The 23,744-nt window shown below is 63.6% G+C and overlaps 1 protein-coding gene across 1 annotated transcript in view; it reads left to right on the forward strand.

Moving 5' to 3' along the window:
• Positions 1–23,744, forward strand: part of LOC140406529 (glucose-6-phosphate 1-dehydrogenase-like) — a gene marked incomplete at its 3' end in the record, with an annotated part of 38,895 nt that overhangs the window by 12,823 nt on the left and 2,328 nt on the right. Inside the window, exons 4-5 of the mRNA XM_072494532.1 lie at positions 12,958–13,051; positions 20,115–20,301. Coding sequence (XP_072350633.1) covers positions 12,958–13,051; positions 20,115–20,301 — 281 coding nt within the window. The remainder of the gene's footprint in view (positions 1–12,957; positions 13,052–20,114; positions 20,302–23,744) is intronic.

Raw genomic sequence — 23,744 nt, forward strand, 5'->3', positions numbered from 1 at the left:
TCGGACCGGGAATCCGCTCCCTCGGACCGGGCTCCGCTCCCTCGGATCGGGCTCCGATTCCTCGGACCAGTCAGTGCTCCCTCGGACCGGGAATCCGCTCCCTCGGACCGGGCTCTGCTCCCTCGGACCGGGCTCTGCTCCCTCGGACCGGGCTCTGCTCCCTCGGACCGGGAATCCGCTCCCTCGGACCGGGCTCCGCTCCCTCGGACCGGGAATCCGCTCCCTCGGACCGGGAATCCTCTCCCTCGGACCGGGAATCTGCTCCCTCGGACCGGGAATCTGCTCCCTCGGACCGGGCTCCGCTCCCTCGGACCGGGAATCCGCTCCCTCGGACCGGGCTCCGCTCCCTCGGACCGGGCTCCGCTCCCTCGGACCGGGAATCCGCTCCCTCGGACCGGGAATCTGCTCTCTTAGACCGGGCTCCGCTCCCTCGGACCGGGAATCCGCTCCCTCGGACCGGGCTCCGCTCCCTCGGACCGGGCTCCGCTCCCTCGGACCGGGAATCCGCTCCCTCGTAACGGGAATCCGCTCCCTCGGACCGGGCAGTGCTCCCTCGGACCGGGAATCCGCTCCCTCGGACCGGGAATCCGCTCTCTCAGACCGGGAATCCGCTCCCTCGGACCGGGCTCCGCTCCCTCGGACCTGGCTCCGCTCCCTCGGACCGGGCTCCGCTCCCTCGGACCGGGAATCCGCTCCCTCGGACCGGGCAGTGCTCCCTCGGACTGGGAATCCGATCCCTCGGACCGGGCTGCGCTCCCTCGGACTGGGAATCCGATCCCTCGGATCGGGCTCCGATCCCTCGGACCAGTCAGTGCTCCCTCGGACCGGGAATCCGCTCCCTCGGACCGGGCAGTGCTCCCTCGGACTGGGAATCCGCTCCCTCGGACCGGAAATAGGCTCCCTCGGACCGGAAATAGGCTCCCTCGGACCGGAATTCTGCTCCCTCGGACCGGGAATCTGCTCCCTCGGACCGGGAATCTGCTCCCTCGGACCGGGAATCTGCTCCCTCGGACCGGGAATCTGCTCCCTCGGACCGGGAATCTGCTCCCTCGGACCGGGAATCCACTCCCTCGGACCGGCTCCGCTCCCTCGGACCGGGAATCTGCTCCCTTGGATCGGGCTCCGATCCCTCGGACCGGGAATCCGCTCCCTCGGACCGGGCTCTGCTCCCTCGGACCGGGAATCCGCTCCCTCGGACAGGTCAGTGCTCCCTCGGACCGGGAATCTGCTCCCTCGGATCGGGCTCCGATCCCTCGGACCGGGAATCTGCTCCCTCGGACCGGGCTCCGCTCCCTCGGACCTGGCAGCGCTCCCTCGGACCGGGCTCCGCTCCCTCGGACCGGGAATCCGCTCCCTAGGACCGGGAATCCGCTCCCTCGGAACGGAAATAGGCTCCCTCGGACCTGAAATAGGCTCCCTCGGACCGGAAATAGGCTCCCTCGGACCGGGAATCTGCTCCCTCGGACCGGGAATCTGCTCCCTCGGACCGGGAATCCGCTCCCTCGGACCGGGAATCCGCTCCCTCGGACCGGGAATCCGCTCCCTCGGACCGGGCTCCGCTCCCTCGGACCGGGAATCTGCTCCCTCGGACCGGGAATCTGCTCCCTCGGACCGGGAATCTGCTCCCTCGGACCGGGAATCCGCTCCCTCGGACCGGGAATCCGCTCCCTCGGATCGGGCTCCGATCCCTCGGACCAGTCACGCTCCCTCGGACCTGGAATCCGCTCCCTCGGACCGGGAATCCGCTCCCTCGGACCGGGAATCCGCTCCCTCGGACCGGGAATCTGTTCCCTCGGACCGGGCTCCGCTCCCTCGGACCAGTCAGTGCTCCCTCGGACCGGGCAGTGCTCCCTCGGACCGGGAATCCGCTCCCTCGGACCGGGAATCCGCTCCCTCGGACCGGGCTCCGCTCCCTCGGACCGGGCAGCGCTCCCTCGGACCGGGCAGCGCTCCCTCGGACCGGGCAGCGCTCCCTCGGACCCGGCTCTGCTCCCTCGGACCGGGCTCTGCTCCCTCGGACCGGGAATCCGCTCCCTTGGACAGGTCAGTGCTCCCTCGGACCGGGCTCCGCTCCCTCGGACCGGGCTCCGCTCCCTCGGACCGGGAATCTGCTCCCTCGGACCGGGCTCCGCTCCCTCGGACCGGGCAGTGCTCCCTCGGACCGGGCAGTGCTCCCTCGGACCGGGAATCCGCTCCCTCGGACCGGGCTGCGCTCCCTCGGACCGGGAATCCGCTCCCTCGGACCGGGCAGTGCTCCCTCGGACTGGGAATCCGATCCCTCGGACCGGGCTGCGCTCCCTCGGACCGGGAAACCGCTCCCTCGTACCGGGCTCCGCTTCCTCGGACCGGGAATCAGCTCCCTCGGACCGGAAATAGGCTCCCTCGGACCGGAAATAGGCTCCCTCGGACCGGGAATCTGCTCCCTCGGACCGGGAATCTGCTCCCTCGGACCGGGAATCTGCTCCCTCGGACCGGGAATCTGCTTCCTCGGATCGGGCTCCGATCCCTCGGACCGGGAATCTGTTCCCTCGGACCGGGCTCCGCTCCCTCGGACCGGGCAGTGCTCCCTCGGACCGGGAATCCGCTCCCTCGGACCGGGAATCCGCTCCCTCGGACCGGGAATCCGCTCCCTCGGACCGGGAATCCGCTCCCTCGGACCGGGCTCCGCTCCCTCGGACCGGGAATCTGCTCCCTCGGACCGGGAATCTGCTCCCTCGGACCGGGAATCCGCTCCCTCGGACCGGGAATCTGCTCCCTCGGATCGGGCTCCGATCCCTCGGACCAGTCACGCTCCCTCGGACCTGGAATCCGCTCCCTCGGACCGGGAATCCGCTCCCTCGGACCGGGAATCCGCTCCCTCGGACCGGGAATCCGCTCCCTCGGACCGGGAATCCGTTCCCTCGGACCGGGCTCCGCTCCCTCGGACCAGTCAGTGCTCCCTCGGACCGGGCTCCGCTCCCTCGGACCGGGAATCCGCTCCCTCGGACCGGGAATCTGCTCTCTTAGACCGGGCTCCGCTCCCTCGGACCGGGCAGTGCTCCCTCGGACCGGGCTCCGCTCCCTCGGACCGGGCTCCGCTCCCTCGGACCGGGAATCCGCTCCCTCGTAACGGGAATCCGCTCCCTCGGACCGGGCAGTGCTCCCTCGGACCGGGAATCCGCTCCCTCGGACCGGGAATCCGCTCTCTCAGACCGGGAATCCGCTCCCTCGGACCGGGCTCCGCTCCCTCGGACCTGGCTCCGCTCCCTCGGACCGGGCTCCGCTCCCTCGGACCGGGAATCCGCTCCCTCGGACCGGGCAGTGCTCCCTCGGACTGGGAATCCGATCCCTCGGACCGGGCTGCGCTCCCTCGGACTGGGAATCCGATCCCTCGGATCGGGCTCCGATCCCTCGGACCAGTCAGTGCTCCCTCGGACCGGGAATCCGCTCCCTCGGACCGGGCAGTGCTCCCTCGGACTGGGAATCCGCTCCCTCGGACCGGAAATAGGCTCCCTCGGACCGGAAATAGGCTCCCTCGGACCGGGAATCTGCTCCCTCGGACCGGGAATCTGCTCCCTCGGACCGGGAATCTGCTCCCTCGGACCGGGAATCTGCTCCCTCGGACCGGGAATCTGCTCCCTCGGACCGGGAATCTGCTCCCTCGGACCGGGAATCTGCTCCCTCGGACCGGGAATCCACTCCCTCGGACCGGCTCCGCTCCCTCGGACCGGGAATCTGCTCCCTTGGATCGGGCTCCGATCCCTCGGACCGGGAATCCGCTCCCTCGGACCGGGCTCTGCTCCCTCGGACCGGGAATCCGCTCCCTCGGACAGGTCAGTGCTCCCTCGGACCGGGAATCTGCTCCCTCGGATCGGGCTCCGATCCCTCGGACCGGGAATCTGCTCCCTCGGACCGGGCTCCGCTCCCTCGGACCTGGCAGCGCTCCCTCGGACCGGGCTCCGCTCCCTCGGACCGGGAATCCGCTCCCTAGGACCGGGAATCCGCTCCCTCGGAACGGAAATAGGCTCCCTCGGACCTGAAATAGGCTCCCTCGGACCGGAAATAGGCTCCCTCGGACCGGGAATCTGCTCCCTCGGACCGGGAATCTGCTCCCTCGGACCGGGAATCTGCTCCCTCGGACCGGGAATCCGCTCCCTCGGACCGGGAATCCGCTCCCTCGGACCGGGCTCCGCTCCCTCGGACCGGGAATCTGCTCCCTCGGACCGGGAATCTGCTCCCTCGGACCGGGAATCTGCTCCCTCGGACCGGGAATCCGCTCCCTCGGACCGGGAATCTGCTCCCTCGGATCGGGCTCCGATCCCTCGGACCAGTCACGCTCCCTCGGACCTGGAATCCGCTCCCTCGGACCGGGAATCCGCTCCCTCGGACCGGGAATCTGTTCCCTCGGACCGGGCTCCGCTCCCTCGGACCAGTCAGTGCTCCCTCGGACCGGGCAGTGCTCCCTCGGACCGGGAATCCGCTCCCTCGGACCGGGAATCCGCTCCCTCGGACCGGGCTCCGCTCCCTCGGACCGGGCAGCGCTCCCTCGGACCGGGCAGCGCTCCCTCGGACCGGGCAGCGCTCCCTCGGACCGGGCTCTGCTCCCTCGGACCGGGCTCTGCTCCCTCGGACCGGGAATCCGCTCCCTTGGACAGGTCAGTGCTCCCTCGGACCGGGCTCCGCTCCCTCGGACCGGGCTCCGCTCCCTCGGACCGGGAATCTGCTCCCTCGGACCGGGAATCTGCTCCCTCGGACCGGGCTCCGCTCCCTCGGACCGGGCAGTGCTCCCTCGGACCGGGCAGTGCTCCCTCGGACCGGGAATCCGCTCCCTCGGACCGGGCTGCGCTCCCTCGGACCGGGAATCCGCTCCCTCGGACCGGGCAGTGCTCCCTCGGACTGGGAATCCGATCCCTCGGACCGGGCTGCGCTCCCTCGGACCGGGAATCCGCTCCCTCGTACCGGGCTCCGCTTCCTCGGAACGGGAATCAGCTCCCTCGGACCGGAAATAGGCTCCCTCGGACCGGAAATAGGCTCCCTCGGACCGGGAATCTGCTCCCTCGGACCGGGAATCTGCTCCCTCGGACCGGGAATCTGCTCCCTCGGACCGGGAATCTGCTTCCTCGGATCGGGCTCCGATCCCTCGGACCGGGAATCTGTTCCCTCGGACCGGGCTCCGCTCCCTCGGACCGGGCAGTGCTCCCTCGGACCGGGAATCCGCTCCCTCGGACCGGGAATCCGCTCCCTCGGACCGGGAATCCGCTCCCTCGGACCGGGAATCCGCTCCCTCGGACCGGGCTCCGCTCCCTCGGACCGGGAATCTGCTCCCTCGGACCGGGAATCTGCTCCCTCGGACCGGGAATCTGCTCCCTCGGACCGGGAATCTGCTCCCTCGGACCGGGAATCCGCTCCCTCGGACCGGGAATCTGCTCCCTCGGATCGGGCTCCGATCCCTCGGACCAGTCACGCTCCCTCGGACCTGGAATCCGCTCCCTCGGACCGGGAATCCGCTCCCTCGGACCGGGAATCCGCTCCCTCGGACCGGGAATCCGCTCCCTCGGACCGGGAATCTGTTCCCTCGGACCGGGCTCCGCTCCCTCGGACCAGTCAGTGCTCCCTCGGACCGGGCAGTGCTCCCTCGGACCGGGAATCCGCTCCCTCGGACCGGGAATCCGCTCCCTCGGACCGGGCTCCGCTCCCTCGGACCGGGCAGCGCTCCCTCGGACCGGGCAGCGCTCCCTCGGACCGGGCAGCGCTCCCTCGGACCGGGCTCTGCTCCCTCGGACCGGGCTCTGCTCCCTCGGACCGGGAATCCGCTCCCTTGGACAGGTCAGTGCTCCCTCGGACCGGGCTCCGCTCCCTCGGACCGGGCTCCGCTCCCTCGGACCGGGAATCTGCTCCCTCGGACCGGGCTCCGCTCCCTCGGACCGGGCAGTGCTCCCTCGGACCGGGAATCCGCTCCCTCGGACCGGGCAGTGCTCCCTCGGACTGGGAATCCGCTCCTTCGGACTGGGAATCCGCTCCCTCGGACCGGGAATCCGCTCCCTCGGACCGGGAATCCGCTCCCTCGGACCGGGAATCCGCTCCCTCGGACCGGGCTCCGCTCCTTCGGACCGGGAATCTGCTCCCTCGGATCGGGCTCCGATCCCTCGGACCGGGCTCTGCTCCCTCGGACCGGGAATCCGCTCCCTCGGACCGGGCTCCGCTCCTTCGGACCGGGAATCTGCTCCCTCGGATCGGGCTCTGATCCCTCGGACTGGGCTGTGCTCCCTCGGACCGGGAATTCGCTCCCTCGGACAGGTCAGTGCTCCCTCGGACCGGGAATCTGCTCCCTCGGACCGGGCTCCGCTCCCTCGGACCGGGAATCCGCTCCCTCGGACCGGGAATCTGCTCCCTCGGACCGGGAATTCGCTCCCTCGGACCGGGCTCCGCTCCCTCGGACCGGGAATCCGCTCCCTCGGACCGGGAATCCGCTCCCTCGGACCGGGAATTCGCTCCCTCGGACCGGGCTCCGCTCCCTCGGACCGGGAATCCGCTCCCTCGGACCGGGCAGTGCCCCCTCGGACCGGGAATCCGCTCCCTCGGACCGGAAATAGGCTCCCTCGGACCGGAAATAGGCTCCCTCGGACCGGGAATCTGCTCCCTCGGACCGGGAATCTGCTCCCTCGGACCGGGAATCTGCTTCCTCGGATCGGGCTCCGATCCCTCGGACCGGGAATCTGCTCCCTCGGATCGGGCTCCGATCCCTCGGACCAGTCAGTGCTCCCTCGGACCGGGAATCCGCTCCCTCGGACCGGGCTCCGCTCCCTCGGACCGGGAATCTGCTCCCTCGGATCGGGCTCCGATCCCTCGGACCAGTCAGTGCTCCCTCGGACCGGGAATCTGCTCCCTCGGACCGGGCTCCGCTCCCCCGGACCTGGCAGCGCTCCCTCGGACCGGGATCCGCTCCCTCGGACCGGGAATCCGCTCCCTCGGACCGGAAATAGGCTCCCTCGGACCTGAAATAGGCTCCCTCGGACCGGAAATAGGCTCCCTCGGACCGGGAATCTGCTCCCTCGGACCGGGAATCTGCTCCCTCGGACCGGCAATCTGCTCCCTCGGACCGGGAATCTGGTCCCTCGGATCGGGCTCCGATCCCTCGGACCGGGAATCCGCTCCCTCGGACCGGGAATCTGCTCCCTCGGACCGGGAATCCGCTCCCTCGGACCGGGAATCCGCTCCCTCGGACCGGGAATCTGCTCCCTCGGACCGGGAATCTGCTCCCTCGGACCGGGAATCTGCTCCCTCGGATCGGGCTCCGATCCCTCGGACCAGTCACGCTCCCTCGGACCGGGAATCCGCTCCCTCGGACCGGGAATCCGCTCCCTCGGACCGGGAATCTGTATCCTCGGACGGGGCTCCGCTCCCTCGGACCGGGCAGTGCTCCCTCGGACCGGGAATCCGCTCCCTCGGACCGGGAATCCGCTCCCTCGGACCGGGCTGTGCTCCCTCGGACCGGGAATCCGCTCCCTCGGACCGGGCAGCGCTCCCTCGGACCGGGAATCCGCTCCCTCGGACCGGGAATCCGCTCCCTCGGACCGGGAATCCGCTCCCTCGGACCGGGCTCCGCTCCCTCGGACCGGGAATCCGCTCCCTCGGTCCGGGAATCCGCTCCCTCGGTCCGGGAATCCGCTCCCTCGGACCGCGCTCCGCTCAATCCGACCGGGCTCCGCTCGCTCGGACCGGGAATCCGCCCCCTCGGACCGGGAATCTGCTCCCTCGAACCGGGAATCCGCTCCCTCGGACCGGGCTCCGCTCCCTCGGACCGGGCTCCGCTCCCTCGGACCGGGAATCCGCTCCCTCTGACCTGGCTCCGCTCCCTCGGACCGGGCAGTGCTCCCTCGGACCGGGAATCCGCTCCCTCGGACATTGAATCCGCTCCCTCGGACCGGGCAGTGCTCCCTCGGACCGGGCTGTGCTCCCTCGGACCGGGAATCCGCTCCCTCGGATCGGGAATCCGCTCTCTCGGACCGGAAATAGGCTCCCTCGGACCGGAAATAGGCTCCCTCGGACCGGAAATAGGCTCCCTCGGACCGGGAATCTGCTCCCTCGGACCGGGAATCTGCTCCCTCGGACCGGGAATCTGCTCCCTCGAATCGGGCTCCGATCCCTCGGACCAGTCAGTGCTCCCTCGGACCGGGAATCCGCTCCCTAGGACCGGGAATCTGCTCCCTCGGACCGGGAATCCGCTCCCTCGGACCGGGAATCCGCTCCCTCGGACCGGGAATCCGCTCCCTCGGACCGGGCTACACTCCCTCGGACCGGGAATCTGCTCCCTCGGATCGGGCTCCGATCCCTCGGACCAGTCACGCTCCCTCGGACCTGGAATCCGCTCCCTCGGACCGGGAATCCGCTCCCTCGGACCGGGAATCCGCTCCCTCGGACCGGGAATCTGTTCCCTCGGACCGGGCTCCGCTCCCTCGGACCGGGCAGTGCTCCCTCGGACCGGGAATCCGCTCCCTCGGACCGGGAATCCGCTCCCTCGGACCGGGAATCCGCTCCCTCGGACCGAGCAGCGCTCCCTCGGACCGGGAATCCGCTCCCTCGGACCGGGAATCCGCTCCCTCGGACCGGGAATCCGCTCCCTCGGACCGGGCTGTGCTCCCTCGGACCGGGAATCCGCTCCCTCGGACCGGGAATCCGCTCCCTCGGACCGGGCTCCGCTCCCTCGGACCGGGCAGCGCTCCCTCGGTCCGGGAATCCTCTCCCTCGGTCCGGGAATCCGCTCCCTCGGACCGCGCTCCGCTCCCTCGGACCGGGCTCCGCTCGCTCGGACCGGGAATCCGCCCCCTCGGACCGGGAATCTGCTCCCTCGGACCGGGAATCCGCTCCCTCGGACCGGGCTCCGCTCCCTCGGACCGGGAATCCGCTCCCTCGGACCTGGCTCCGCTCCCTCGGACCGGACAGTGCTCCCTCGGACCGGGAATCCGCTCCCTCGGACATTGAATCCGCTCCCTCGGACCGGGCTCCGCTCCCTCGGACCGGGAATCCGCTCCCTCGGATCGGGAATCCGCTCTCTCGGACCGGGCTGTGCTCCCTCGGACCGGGAATCCGCTCCCTCGGACCGGGAATCCGCTCCCTCGGACCGGGAATCTGCTCCCTCGGACCGGGAATCCGCTCCCTCGGACATCGAATCCGCTCCCTCGGACCGGGCAGTGCTCCCTCGGACATCGAATCCGCTCCCTCGGACATCGAATCCGCTCCCTCGGACCGGGCAGTGCTCCCTCGGACCGGGAATCCGCTCCCTCGGACATCGAATCCGCTCCCTCGGACCGGGCAGTGCTCCCTCAGACCGGGCTCCGCTCCCTCGGACTGGACTCCGCTCCCTCGGACCGGGCAATGCTCCCTCGGACCGGGCAGTGCTCCCTCGGACCGGGAATCCGCTCCCTCGGACCGGGAATCCGCTCCCTCGGACCGGGAATCCGCTCCCTCGGACCGGGAATCCGCTCCCTCGGACCGGGCAGTGCTCCCTCGGACCGGGAAAACGCTCCCTCGGACCGGGAATCCGCTCCCTCGGACTGGGCAGTGCTCCCTCGGATCGGGAATCCGCTCCCTCGGCTGGGAATCCGCTCCCTCGGACCGGGAATCCGCTCCCTCGGACCGGGCAGTGCTCCCTCGGACCGGGAATCCGCTCCCTCGGACCGGGAATCCGCTCCCTCGGACCGGGAATCCGCTCCCTCGGACCGGGAATCCGCTCCCTCGGACCGGCAGTGCTCCCTCGGACCGGGAATCCGCTCCCTCGGACCGGGCTCCGCTCCCTCGGACCGGGCTCCGCTCCCTCGGACTGGGAATCCGCTCCCTCGGACCGGGCTCCGCTCCCTCGGACTGGGAATCCGCTCCCTCGGACCGGGAATCCGCTCTCTCGGACCGGGAATCCGTCCCCTCGGACCGGGCAGTGCTCCCTCGGACTGGGGGATTGAGCCAAGAATTCCCACATTCACTGCCGTCAGCGAGACTCACTGAGACAAAGCAGCCCCCTCACCCCCTCCCCCTCCCCCTCGCTGTCCCCTCACCCCCTCCCCCTCGCTGTCCCCTCACCCCCTCCCCCTCGCTGTCCCCTCACCCCCTCCCCCTCGCTGTCCCCTCACCCCCTCCCCCTCGCTGTCCCCTCACCCCCTCCCCCTCGCTGTCCCCTCACCCCCTCCCCCTCGCTGTCCCCTCACCCCCTCCCCCTCGCTGTCCCCTCACCCCCTCCCCCTCGCTGTCCCCTCACCCCCTCCCCCTCGCTGTCCCCTCACCCCCTCCCCCTCGCTGTCCCCTCACCCCCTCCCCCTCGCTGTCCCCTCACCCCCTCCCCCTCGCTGTCCCCTCACCCCCTCCCCCACGCTGTCCCCTCACCCCCTCCCCCTCGCTGTCCCCTCACTCCCTCCCCCTCGCAGTCCCCTCACCCCCTCCCCCTCGCTGTCCCCTCACCCCCTCCCCCTCGCTGTCCCCTCACCCCCTCCCCCTCGCTGTCCCCTCACCCCCTCCCCCTCGCTGTCCCCTCACCCCCTCCCCCTCGCTGTCCCCTCACCCCCTCCCCCTCGCTGTCCCCTCACCCCCTCCCCCTCGCTGTTCCCTCACCTCCACCCCTCCCCCTCGCTGTTCCCTCACCCCCTCCCCCTCGCTGTTCCCTCACCCCCTCCCCCTCGCTGTTCCCTCACCCCCTCCCCCTCGCTGTTCCCTCACCCCCTCCCCCTCGCTGTTCCCTCACCCCCTCCCCCTCGCTGTTCCCTCACCCCCTCCCCCTCGCTGTCCCCTCACCCCCTCCCCCTCGCTGTCCCCTCACCCCCTCCCCCTCGCTGTTCCCTCACACCCTCCCCCTCGCTGTTCCCTCACCCCCTCCCCCTCGCTGTTCCCTCACCTCCACCCCTCCCCCTCGCTGTTCCCTCACCCCACCCCCTCCCCCTTGCTGTTCCCTCACCCCCTCCCCCTCGCTGTTCCCTCACCTCCACCCCTCCCCCTCGCTGTTCCCTCAACCTCACCCCCTCCCCCTCGCTGTTCCCTCACCCCCTCCCCCTCGCTGTTCCCTCACCCGTCACCCCCTCCCCCTCGCTGTTCCCTCCCCCTCACCCCCTCACCCTCGCTGTTCCCTCCCCCTCACCCCCTCCCCCTCGCTGTTCCCTCCCCCTCACCCCCTCCCCCTCGCTGTTCCCTCCCCCTCGCTGTTCCCTCCCCCTCACCCCCTCCCCCTCGCTGTGCCCTCACCCTCACCCCCTCCCCCTCGCTGTCCCCTCACCCTCACCCCCTCCCCCTCGCTGTCCCCTCACCCCCTCCCCCTCGCTGTCCCCTCACCCCCTCCCCCTCGCTGTTCCCTCACCCCCTCCCCCTCGCTGTCCCCTCACCCCCTCCCCCTCGCTGTCCCCTCACCCCCTCCCCCTCGCTGTCCCCTCACCCCCTCCCCCTCGCTGTCCCCTCACCCCCTCCCCCTCGCTGTCCCCTCACCCCCTCCCCCTCGCTGTCCCCTCACCCCCTCCCCCTCGCTGTCCCCTCACCCCCTCCCCCTCGCTGTCCCCTCACCCCCTCCCCCTCGCTGTCCCCTCACCTCCACCCCTCCCCCTCGCTGTTCCCTCACCTCCACCCCTCCCCCTCGCTGTTCCCTCACCCCCACCCCCTCCCTGTTCCCTCACCCCCACCCCCTCCCTGTTCCCTCACCCCCACCCCCTCCCTGTTCCCTCACCCCCACCCCCTCCCTGTTCCCTCACCCCCACCCCCTCCCTGTTCCCTCACCCCCACCCCCTCCCTGTTCCCTCACCCCCACCCCCTCCCTGTTCCCTCACCCCCCACCCCCTCCCCCTCGCTGTTCCCTCACCTCCACCCCTCCCCCTCGCTGTTCCCTCACCCCCTCCCCCTCGCTGTTCCCTCCCCCCCTCCCCCCCTCCCCCTCGCTGTTCCCTCCCTCCTCCCCCTCGCTGTTCCCTCCCCCCCTCCCCCTCGCTGTTCCCTCCCCCCCTCCCCCTCGCTGTTCCCTCCCCCCCTCCCCCTCGCTGTTCCCTCCCCCCCTCCCCCTCGCTGTTCCCTCCCCCCCTCCCCCTCGCTGTTCCCTCCCCCCCTCCCCCTCGCTGTTCCCTCACCTCCACCCCTCCCCCTCGCTGTTCCCTCAACCTCACCCCCTCCCCCTCGCTGTTCCCTCACCTCCACCCCTCCCCCTCGCTGTTCCCTCACCCCCTCCCCCTCGCTGTTCCCTCACCCTCACCCCCTCCCCCTCGCTGTTCCCTCACCCTCACCCCCTCCCCCTCGCTGTTCCCTCACCCTCACACCCTCCCCCTCGCTGTTCCCTCACCCTCAGCCCCTCCCCCTCGCTGTTCCCTCACCCTCACCCCCTCGCTGTTCCCTCACCCTCACCCCCTCCCCCTCGCTGTCCCCTCACCCTCACCCCCTCCCCCTCGCTGTCCCCTCACCCCCTCCCCCTCGCTGTCCCCTCACCCCCTCCCCCTCGCTGTCCCCTCACCCCCTCCCCCTCGCTGTCCCCTCACCCCCTCCCCCTCGCTGTCCCCTCACCCCTCCCCCTCGCTGTTCCCTCACCCCCTCCCCCTCGCTGTCCCCTCACCCCCTCCCCCTCGCTGTTCCCTCACCCCCTCCCCCTCGCTGTTCCCTCACCCCCTCCCCCTCGCTGTCCCCTCACCCCCTCCCCCTCGCTGTTCCCTCACCCCCTCCCCCTCGCTGTCCCCTCACCCCCTCCCCCTCGCTGTCCCCTCACCCCCTCCCCAAGCGGTGTCAGTGTTCAGCCTGAGCCTTGCTGTGCCCCTGTTTTAGAACATTTGATGTTGGTGGTTTGTGGTGGGCTCTGGGTGGGGGAATCGAGTGGGCCCAGCCGGTGTCCCCCTGCCGGTGTCACCCGGTAAATGTATTTGGGGTTGGCGAGCCGGTCACCTCGTGTTGGGTAAGATCCAGACCCCTCCCTGCCAGATAGCTCACTGCCTCAGTTGATTTACTCTCTCCGCCCCTTCCCCCCCCACACAGAGACGTGATGCAGAATCACATGATGCAGATGTTGTGTCTGGTTGCCATGGAGAAACCCGCCTCCACAGACTCCGATGACGTTCGGGACGAGAAGGTCAGTAACTATCCCCCCCCCCCCCCGTGTGTCTAACCCCGTGCTGTACCTGTCCTGGGAGTGTTTGATGGGGACAGTGTAGAGGGAGCTTTACTCTGTATCTAACCCCGTGCTGTACCTGTCCTGGGAGTGTTTGATGGGGACAGTGTAGAGGGAGCTTTACTCTGTATCTAACCCTGTGCTGTACCTGTCCTGGGAGTGTTTGATGGGGACAGTGTAGCGGGAGCTTTACTCTGTATCTAACCCCGTGCTGTACCTGTCCTGGGAGTGTTTGATAGGGACAGTGTAGCGGGAGCTTTACTCTGTATCTAACCCCGTGCTGTACCTGTCCTGGGAATGTTTGATGGGGACAGTGTAGAGGGAGCTTTACTCTGTATCTAACCCCGTGCTGTACCTGTCCTGGGAGAGTTTGATTGGGACAGTGTGGAGGGAGCTTTATTCTGTATCTAACCCCGTGCTGTACCTGTCCTGGGAATGTTTGATTGGGACAGTGTGGAGGGAGCTTTACTCTGTATCTAACCCCGTGCTGTACCTGTCCTGGGAATGTTTGATGGGGACAGTGTAGAGGGAGCTTTACTCTGTATCTAACCCCGTGCTGTACCTGTCCTGGGAATGTTTGATTGGGACAGTGTGGAGGGAGCTTTATTCTGTATCTAACCCCGTGCTGTACCTGTCCCGGGAGTGTTTGATGGGGACAGTGTGGAGGGAGCTTTACTCTGTATCTAACCCCGTGCTGTACCTGTCCGGGGAGTGTTTGATGGGGACAGTGTAGAGGGAGCTTTACTCTGTATCTAACCCCGTGCTGTACCTGTCCTGGGAATGTTTGATTGGGACAGTGTGGAGGGAGCTTTATTCTGTATCTAACCCCGTGCTGTACCTGTCCCGGGAGTGTTTGATGGGGACAGTGTGGAGGGAGCTTTACTCTGTATCTAACCCCGTGCTATACCTGTCCTGGGAGTGTTTGATGGGGACAGTGTGGAGGGAGCTTTACTCTGTATCTAACCCCGTGCTGTACCTGTCCTGGGAATGTTTGATTGGGACAATGTAGAGGGAGCTTTACTCTGTATCTAACCCCGTGCTGTACCTGTCCTGGGAGTGTTTGGTGGGGACAGTGTAGAGGGAGCTTTACTCTGTATCTAACCCCGTGTTGTAACCTGTCCTGGGAGTGTTTGATGGGGACAGTGTAGAGGGAGCTTTACTCTGTATCTAACCCCGTGCTGTACCTGCCCTGGGAGTGTTTGATGGGGACAGTGTAGAGGGAGCTTTACTCTGTATCTAACCCCGTGCTGTACCTGTCCTGGGAGTGTTTGATGGGGACAGTGTAGAGGGAGTTTTACTCTGTATCTCACCCCGTGCTGTACCTGTCCTTCGAGTGTTTGATGGGGACAGTGTAGAGGGAGCTTTACTCTGTATCTAACCCCGTGCTGTACCTGTCCTGGGAGAGTTTGATGGGGACAGTGTAGAGGGAGCCTTACTCTGTATCTAACCCCGTGCTGTACCTGTCCTGGGAGTGTTTGATGGGGGCAGTGTAGAGGGAGCTTTACTCTGTATCTCACCCCGTGCTGTACCTGTCCTTCGAGTGTTTGATGGGGACAGTGTAGAGGGAGCTTTACTCTGTATCGAACCCCGTGCTGTCCCTGTCCTGGGAGTGTTTGATGGGGACAGTGTAGAGGGAGCTTTACTCTGTATCTAACCCCGTGCTGTACCTGTCCTGGGAGTGTTTGATGGGGACAGTGTAGAGGGAGCTTTACTCTGTATCTAACCCCGTGCTGTACCTGACCTGGGAGGGTTTGATGGAGACAGTGTAGAGTGAGCCTTACTCTGTATCTAAACCCGTGCTGTACCTGTCCTGGGAGTGTTTGATGGAGACAGTGTAGAGGGAGCCTTACGCTGTATCTAACCCCTTGCTGTACCTGTCCTGGGAGTGTTTGATGGGGGCAGTGTAGAGGGAGCTTTACTCTGTATCTCACCCCGTGCTGTGCCTGTCCTGGGAGTGTTTGATGGGGACAGTGTAGAGGGAGCTTTACTCTGTATCTAACCCCGTGCTGTACTTGTCCTGGGAGTGTTTGATGGGGACAGTGTAGGGGGAGCTTTACTCTGTATCTAACCCCGTGCTGTACCTGCCCTGGCAGTGTTTGATGGGGACAGTGTAGAGGGAGCTTTACTCTGTATCTAACCCCGTGCTGTACCTGTCCTGGGAGTGTTTGATGGGGACAGTGTAGAGGGAGCTTTGCTCTGCATCTAACCCCATGCTGTACCTGTCCTGGGAGTGTTTGATGGGGACAGTGTAGAGGGAGCTTTACTCTGTATCTCACCCCGTGCTGTACTTGTCCTGGGTGTGTTTGATGGGGACAGTGTAGGGGGAGCTTTACTCTGTATCTAACCCCGTGCTGTACCTGCCCTGGCAGTCTTTGATGGGGACAGTGTAGAGGGAGCTTTACTCTGTATCTAACCCCGTGCTGTACCTGTCCTGGGAGTGTTTGATGGGGACAGTGTAGAGGGAGCTTTACTCTGTATCTAACCCCGTGCTGTACCTGTCCTTCGAGTGTTTGATGGGGACAGTGTAGAGGGAGCTTTACTCTGTATCTAACTCCGTGCTGTACCTGTCCTGGGAGTGTTTGATGGGGACAGTGTAGAGGGAGCTTTACTCTGTATCTAACCCCGTGCTGTACCTGTCCTGGGAGTGTTTGATGTGGACAGTGTAGACGGAGCTTTACTCTGTATCTAACCCTGTGCTGTACCTGTCCTGGGAGTGTTTGATGGGGACAGTGCAGAGGGAGCTTTACTCTGTATCGAACCCCGTGCTGTCCCTGTCCTGGGAGTGTTTGATGGGGACAGTGTAGAGGGAGCTTTACTCTGTATCTAACCCCGTGCTGTACCTGACCTGGGAGGGTTTGATGGAGACAGTGTAGAGGGAGCCTTACTCTGTATCTAAACCCGTGCTGTACCTGTCCTGGGAGTGTTTGATGGAGACAGTGTAGAGGGAGCCTTACTCTGTATCTAACCCCGTGCTGTACCTGTCCTGGGAGTGTTTGATGGGGGCAGTGTAGAGGGAGCTTTACTCTGTATCTCACCCCGTGCTGTGCCTGTCCTGGGAGTGTTTGATGGGGACAGTGTAGAGGGAGCTTTACTCTGTATCTAACCCCGTGCTGTACTTGTCCTGGGAGTGTTTGATGGGGACAGTGTAGGGGGAGCTTTACTCTGTATCTAACCCCGTGCTGTACCTGCCCTGGCAGTGTTTGATGGGGACAGTGTAGAGGGAGCTTTACTCTGTATCTAACCCCGTGCTGTACCTGTCCTGGGAGTGTTTGATGGGGACAGTGTAGAGGGAGCTTTGCTCTGCATCTAACCCCATGCTGTACCTGTCCTGGGAGTGTTTGATGGGGACAGTGTAGAGGGAGCTTTACTCTGTATCTCACCCCGTGCTGTACTTGTCCTGGGTGTGTTTGATGGGGACAGTGTAGGGGGAGCTTTACTCTGTATCTAACCCCGTGCTGTACCTGCCCTGGCAGTCTTTGATGGGGACAGTGTAGAGGGAGCTTTACTCTGTATCTAACCCCGTGCTGTACCTGTCCTGGGAGTGTTTGATGGGGACAGTGTAGAGGGAGCTTTACTCTGTATCTAACCCCGTGCTGTACCTGTCCTTCGAGTGTTTGATGGGGACAGTGTAGAGGGAGCTTTACTCTGTATCTAACTCCGTGCTGTACCTGTCCTGGGAGTGTTTGATGGGGACAGTGTAGAGGGAGCTTTACTCTGTATCTAACCCCGTGCTGTACCTGTCCTGGGAGTGTTTGATGGGGACAGTGCAGAGGGAGCTTTACTCTGTATCTAACCCCGTGCTGTACCTGTCCTGGGAGTGTTTGATGGGGACAGTGTAGAGGGAGCTTTACTCTGTATCTCACCCCGTGCTGTACCTGTCCTGGGAGTGTTTGATGGGGACAGTGTAGAGTGAGCTTTACTCTGTATCTAACCCCGTGCTGTACCTGTCCTGGGAGTGTTTGATGGGGACAGTGTAGAGGGAGCTTTACTCTGTATCTAACCCCGTGCTGTACCTGTCCTGGGAGTGTTTGATGGGGTCAGTGTAGACGGAGCTTTACTCTGTATCTAACCCCGTGCTGTACCTGTCCTGGGAGTGTTTGATGGGGACAGTGTGGAGGGAGCTTTACTCTGTATCTAACCCCGTGCTGTACCTGTCCTGGGAGTGTTTGATGGGGACAGTGTAGAGGGAGCTTTACTCTGTATCTAACCCCGTGCTGTACCTGTCCTGGGAGTGTTTGATGGGGTCAGTGTAGACGGAGCTTTACTCTGTATCTAACCCCGTGCTGTACCTGTCCTGGGAGTGTTTGATGGGGACAGTGTGGAGGGAGCTTTACTCTGTATCTAACCCCGTGCTGTACCTGTCCTGGGAGTGTTTGATGGGGTCAGTGTAGACGGAGCTTTACTCTGTATCTAACCCCGTGCTGTACCTGTCCTGGGAGTGTTTGATGGGGTCAGTGTAGACGGAGCTTTACTCTATATCTAACCCCGTGCTGTACCTGTCCTGGGAGTGTTTGATGGGGTCAGTGTAGACGGAGCTTTACTCTGTATCTAACACCGTGCTGTACCTGTCCTGGGAGTGTTTGATGTGGACAGTGTAGACGGAGCTTTACTCTGTATCTAACCCTGTGCTGTACCTGTCCTGGGAGTGTTTGATGGGGACAGTGCAGAGGGAGCTTTACTCTGTATCTAACCCCGTGCTGTACCTGTCCTGGGAGTATTTGATGGGGACAGTGTAGAGGGAGCGTTACTCTGTATCTAACCCTGTGCTGTACCTGTCCTGGGAGTGTTTGATGGGGACAGTGTGGAGGAGTGTTTGATGGGGACAGTGTGGAGGAGTGTTTGATGGGGACAGTGTGGGGGAGTGTTTGATGGGGACAATGTGGAGGAGTGTTTGATGGGGACAGTGTGGAGGAGTGTTTGATGGGGACAGTGTGGAGGAGTGTTTGATGGGGACAGTGTGGGGGAGTGTTTGATGGGGACAGCGTGGAGGAGTGTTTGATGGGGACAGTGTGGGGGAGTGTTTGATGGGGACAGTGTGGAGGAGTGTTTGATGGGGACAGTGTGGAGGAGTGTTTGATGGGGACAGTGTGGAGGAGTGTTTGATGGGGACAGCGTGGAGGAGTGTTTGATGGGGACAGTGTGGAGGAGTGTTTGATGGGGACAGTGTGGAGGAGTGTTGGATGGGAACAGTGTGGAGGAGTGTTTGATGGGGACAGTGTGGAGGAGTGTTTGATGGGGACAGTGTGAGGGAGTGTTTGATGGGGACAGTGTGGAGGAGTGTTTGATGGGGACAGTGTGGAGGAGTGTTTGATGGGGACAGTGTGGAGGAGTGTTTGATGGGGACAGTGTGGAGGAGTGTTTGATGGGGACAGTGTGGAGGAGTGTTTGATGGGGACAGTGTGGAGGAGTGTTTGATGGGGACAGTGTGGAGGAGTGTTTGATGGGGACAGTGTGGAGGAGTGTTTGATGGGGACAGTGTGGAGGAGTGTTTGATGGGGACAGTGTGGAGGAGTGTTCGATGGGGACAGTGTGGAGGAGTGTTCGATGGGGACAGTGTGGAGGAGTGTTTGATGGGGACAGTGTGGAGGAGTGTTTGATGGGGACAGTGTGGAGGAGTGTTTGATGGGGACAGTGTGGAGGAGTGTTTGATGGGGACAGTGTGGAGGAGTGTTTGATGGGGACAGTGTGGAGGAGTGTTTGATGGGGACAGTGTGGAGGAGTGTTTGATGGGGACAGTGTGGAGGAGTGTTTGATGGGGACAGTGTGGAGGAGTGTTTGATGGGGACAGTGTGGAGGAGTGTTTGATGGGGACAGTGTGGAGGAGTGTTCGATGGGGACAGTGTGGAGGAGTGTTCGATGGGGACAGTGTGGAGGAGTGTTCGATGGGGACAGTGTGGAGGAGTGTTCGATGGGGACAGCGTGGAGGAGTGTTTGATGGGGACAGTGTGGAGGAGTGTTCGATGGGGACAGTGTGGAGGAGTGTTTGATGGGGACAGTGTGGAGGAGTGTTTGATGGGGACAGCGTGGAGGAGTGTTTGATGGGGACAGTGTGGAGGAGTGTTCGATGGGGACAGTGTGGATGAGTGTTTGATGGGGACAGTTTGGAGGAGTGTTTGATGGGGACAGTGTGGAGGAGTGTTTGATGGGGACAGTGTGGAGGAGTGTTTGATGGGGACAGTTTGGAGGAGTGTTTGATGGGGACAGTGTGGAGGAGTGTTTGATGGGGACAGTGTGGAGGAGTGTTTGATGGGGACAGTGTGGAGGAGTGTTTGATGGGGACAGCGTGGAGGAGTGTTTGATGGGGACAGCGTGGAGGAGTGTTTGATGGGGACAGTGTGGAGGAGTGTTCGATGGGGACAGTGTGGATGAGTGTTTGATGGGGACAGTGTGGAGGAGTGTTTGATGGGGACAGTGTGGGGGAGTGTTTGATGGGACAGTGTGGAGGAGTGTTTGATGGGGACAGTGTGGAGGAGTGTTTGATGGGGACAGTGTGGAGGAGTGTTTGATGGGGACAGTGTGGAGGAGTGTTTGATGGGGACAGTGTGGAGGAGTGTTTGATGGGGACAGTGTGGAGGAGTGTTTGATGGGGACAGTGTGGAGGAGTGTTTGATGGGGACAGTGTGGAGGAGTGTTTGATGGGGACAGTGTGGAGGAGTGTTTGATGGGGACAGTGTGGGAGAGTGTTTGATATGGACAGTGTGGAGGGGTGTTTGATGGGGACAGTGTGGAGGAGTGTTTGATGGGGACAGTGTGGAGGAGTGTTTGATGGGGACAGTGTGGAGGAGTGTTTGATGGGGACAGTGTGGAGGAGTGTTTGATGGGGACAGTGTGGAGGAGTGTTTGATAGGGACAGTGTGGAGGAGTGTTTGATGGGGACAGTGTGGAGGAGTGTTTGATGGAGACAGTGTGGAGGAGTGTTTGTTGGGGACAGTGTGGGGGAGTGTTTGATGGGGACAGTGTGGGGGAGTGTTTGATGGGGACAGTGTTGTGGGAGCTGTGATCAGTTGAACTCTTGTCTCTGAAGGTGAAAGTACTGAAGAGCATTCCGGAGATCCAGATGGAGAATGTTGTCCTTGGACAGTACACGGGGGATCCGAATGGACATGGTGAGGCCAAAAAGGGTTACCTTGACGATCCGACAGTTCCCAGAGGCTCGGTCACCCCCACATACGCTGCTGCCGTGCTGTACATTCAGAATGAACGATGGGACGGTGAGTTACACAATCGTACCCGCGGCAGAGCCTCCGCCCGCCGACACGGACAAATAACAGCTTATTCAGACCTTTTTATTTTACAAGTTAGGGTTCCCAATTCATTTTTTCCAATTAAGGGGCAATTTAGCGTGGCCAATCCACCCACCCTGCACATCTTTGGGTTGTGGAGGCGAAACCGTCGCAAACACGGGGAGAATGTGCAAACTCCACACGGACAGTGACCCAGAGCCGGGATCGAACCTGGGACCTCGGCGCCGTGAGGCAGCAGTGCTAACCCACTGCGCCACCGAACTGCCCTGGTTATTCAGCCCCTCTTGAGACACTGTCAGAGGGTCAGTACTGAGGGAGTGCCGCACTGTCAGAGGGTCAGTACTGAGGGAGTGCCGCACTGTCAGAGGGTCAGTACTGAGGGAGTGCCGCACTGTCAGAGGGTCAGTACTGAGGGAGTGCCGCACTGTCAGAGGGTCAGTACTGAGGGAGTGCGACACTGTCAGAGGGTTAGTACTGAGGGAGTGCTGCACTGTCAGAGGGTCAGTACTGAGGGAGTGCTGCACTGTCAGAGAGTCAGTACTGAGGGAGTGCTGCACTGTCAGAGGGTTAGTACTGAGGGAGTGCCGCACTGTCAGAGAGTCAGTACTGAGGGAGTGCCGCACTGTCAGAGGGTCAGTACTGAGGGAGTGCCGCACTGTCAGAGGGTCAGTACTGAGGGAGTGCCGCACTGTCAGAGGGTCAGTACTGAGGGAGTGCCGCACTGTCAGAGGGTCAGTACTGAGGGAGTGCGACACTGTCAGAGGGTCAGTACTGAGGGAGTGCTGCACTGTCAGAGGGTCAGTACTGAGGGAGTGCTGCACTGTCAGAGAGTCAGTACTGAGGGAGTGCTGCACTGTCAGAGGGTTAGTACTGAGGGAGTGCCGCACTGTCAGAGAGTCAGTACTGAGGGAGTGCCGCACTGTCAGAGGGTCAGTACTGAGGGAGTGCCGCACTGTCAGAGGGTCAGTACTGAGCGAGTGCCGCACTGTCAGAGGGTCAGTACTGAAGGAGCACCGCACTGTCAGAGGGTCAGTACTGAGGGAGTGCCGCACTGTTAGAAGGCCAGTACTGAGGGAGTGCTGCACTGTCAGAGGGTCAGTACTGAGGGAGTGCCGCACTGTCAGAGGGTCAGTACTGAGGGAGTGCCGCACTGTTAGAAGGCCAGTACTGAGGGAGTGCTGCACTGTCAGAGGGTCAGTACTGAGGGAGTGCCGCACTGTCAGAGAGTCAGTACTGAGGGAGTGCCGCACTGTCAGAGGGTCAGTACTGAGGGAGGGCCGCACTGTCAGAGGGTCAGTACTGAGGGAGTGCCGCACTGTCAGAGGGTCAGTACTGAGGGAGTGCCGCACTGTCAGAGGGTCAGTACTGAGGGAGCACCGCACTGTCAGAGGGTCAGTACTGAGGGAGTGCCGCACTGTCAGAGGGTCAGTACTGAGGGAGTGCCGCACTGTCAGAGGGTCAGTCCTGAGGGAGTGCTGCACTATCAGAGGGTCAGTACTGAGGGAGTGCTGCACTGTCAGAGGGACTGTACTGAGGAAGTGATGCACTGTCAGAGGGTCAGTACTGAGGGAGTGCTGCACTGTCAGACGGTCAGTTCAGAGGGAGCGCCGCACTGTCAGAGGGGCAGTACTCTGGGAGCTCCACTGTCAGACGGTCAGTACTGAGGGAGTGCTGCACTATCAGAGGGTCAGTACTGAGGGAGTGCCGCACTGTCAGACGGTCAGTACTGAGGGAGTGCCGCACTGTCAGAGGGTCAGTACTGAGGGAGTGCCGCACTGTCAGAGGGTCAGTACTGAGGGAGTGCTGCACTGTCGCAGGGTCAGTCCTGAGGGAGTGCCGCACTGTCAGAGGGTCAGTACTGAGGGAACACCGCACTGTCAGAGGGTCAGTACTGAGGGAGTGCCGCACTGTCAGAGGGTCAGTACTGAGGCAGTGCCGCACTGTCAGAGGGTCAGTCCTGAGGGATTGCCGCACTGTCAGAGGGTCAGTACTGAGGGAGTGCCGCACTGTCAGAGGGTCAGTACTGAGGGAGTGCTGCACTGTCAGAGGGTCAGTACTGAGGGAGTGCCGCACTGTCAGAGGGTCAGTACTGAGGGAGCACCGCACTGTCAGAGGGTCATTACTGAGGGAGTGCCGCACTGTCAGAGGGTCAGTACTGAGGGAGTGCCGCACTGTCAGAGGGTCAGTACTGAGGGAGTGCCGCACTGTCAGAGGGTCAGTACTGAGGCAGCGCCGCACTGTCAGACGGTCAGTACTGAGGGAGCTGGACTGTCAGAGGGTCAGTACTGAGGGAGTGCCGCACTGTCAGAGGGTCAGTACTGAGGGAGTGCTGCACTGTCAGAGGGATTGTACTGAGGGAGTGCTGCACTGTCAGAGGGTCAGTACTGAGGGAGCGCCGCACTGTCAGAGGGGCAGTACTCTGGGAGCTCCACTGTCAGAGGTTCAGTACTGAGGGTGTGCCGCACTGTCAGAGGGTCAGTACTGAGGGAGTGCCGCACTGTCAGACGGTCAGTGCTGAGGGAGCTGCACTGGCAGACGGTCAGTACTGAGGGAGTGCCGCACTGTCAGAGGGTCATTACTGAGGGAGTGCTGCACTGTCAGAGGGTCAGTACTGAGGGAGTGCCGCACTGTCAGAGGGTCAGTACTGAGGGAGCACCGCACTGTCAGAGGGTCAGTACTGAGGGAGTGCCGCACTGTCAGAGGGTCAGTACTGAGGGAGTGCCGCACTGTCAGAGGGTCAGTCCTGAGGGAGTGCTGCACTATCAGAGGGTCAGTACTGAGGGAGTGCTGCACTGTCAGAGGGACTGTACTGAGGAAGTGATGCACTGTCAGAGGGTCAGTACTGAGGGAGTGCTGCACTGTCAGACGGTCAGTTCAGAGGGAGCGCCGCACTGTCAGAGGGGCAGTACTCTGGGAGCTCCACTGTCAGACGGTCAGTACTGAGGGAGTGCTGCACTATCAGAGGGTCAGTACTGAGGGAGTGCCGCACTGTCAGACGGTCAGTACTGAGGGAGTGCCGCACTGTCAGAGGGTCAGTACTGAGGGAGTGCCGCACTGTCAGAGGGTCAGTACTGAGGGAGTGCTGCACTGTCGCAGGGTCAGTCCTGAGGGAGTGCCGCACTGTCAGAGGGTCAGTACTGAGGGAACACCGCACTGTCAGAGGGTCAGTACTGAGGGAGTGCCGCACTGTCAGAGGGTCAGTACTGAGGCAGTGCCGCACTGTCAGAGGGTCAGTCCTGAGGGATTGCCGCACTGTCAGAGGGTCAGTACTGAGGGAGTGCCGCACTGTCAGAGGGTCAGTACTGAGGGAGTGCTGCACTGTCAGTGGGTCAGTACTGAGGGAGTGCCGCCCTGTCAGAGGGTCAGTACTGAGGGAGCACCGCACTGTCAGAGGGTCAGTACTGAGGGAG

The sequence above is a fragment of the Scyliorhinus torazame genome, unplaced genomic scaffold (assembly GCF_047496885.1).
Source record: "Scyliorhinus torazame isolate Kashiwa2021f unplaced genomic scaffold, sScyTor2.1 scaffold_586, whole genome shotgun sequence".
NCBI classification, from domain to species: Eukaryota; Metazoa; Chordata; class Chondrichthyes; order Carcharhiniformes; family Scyliorhinidae; genus Scyliorhinus; species Scyliorhinus torazame.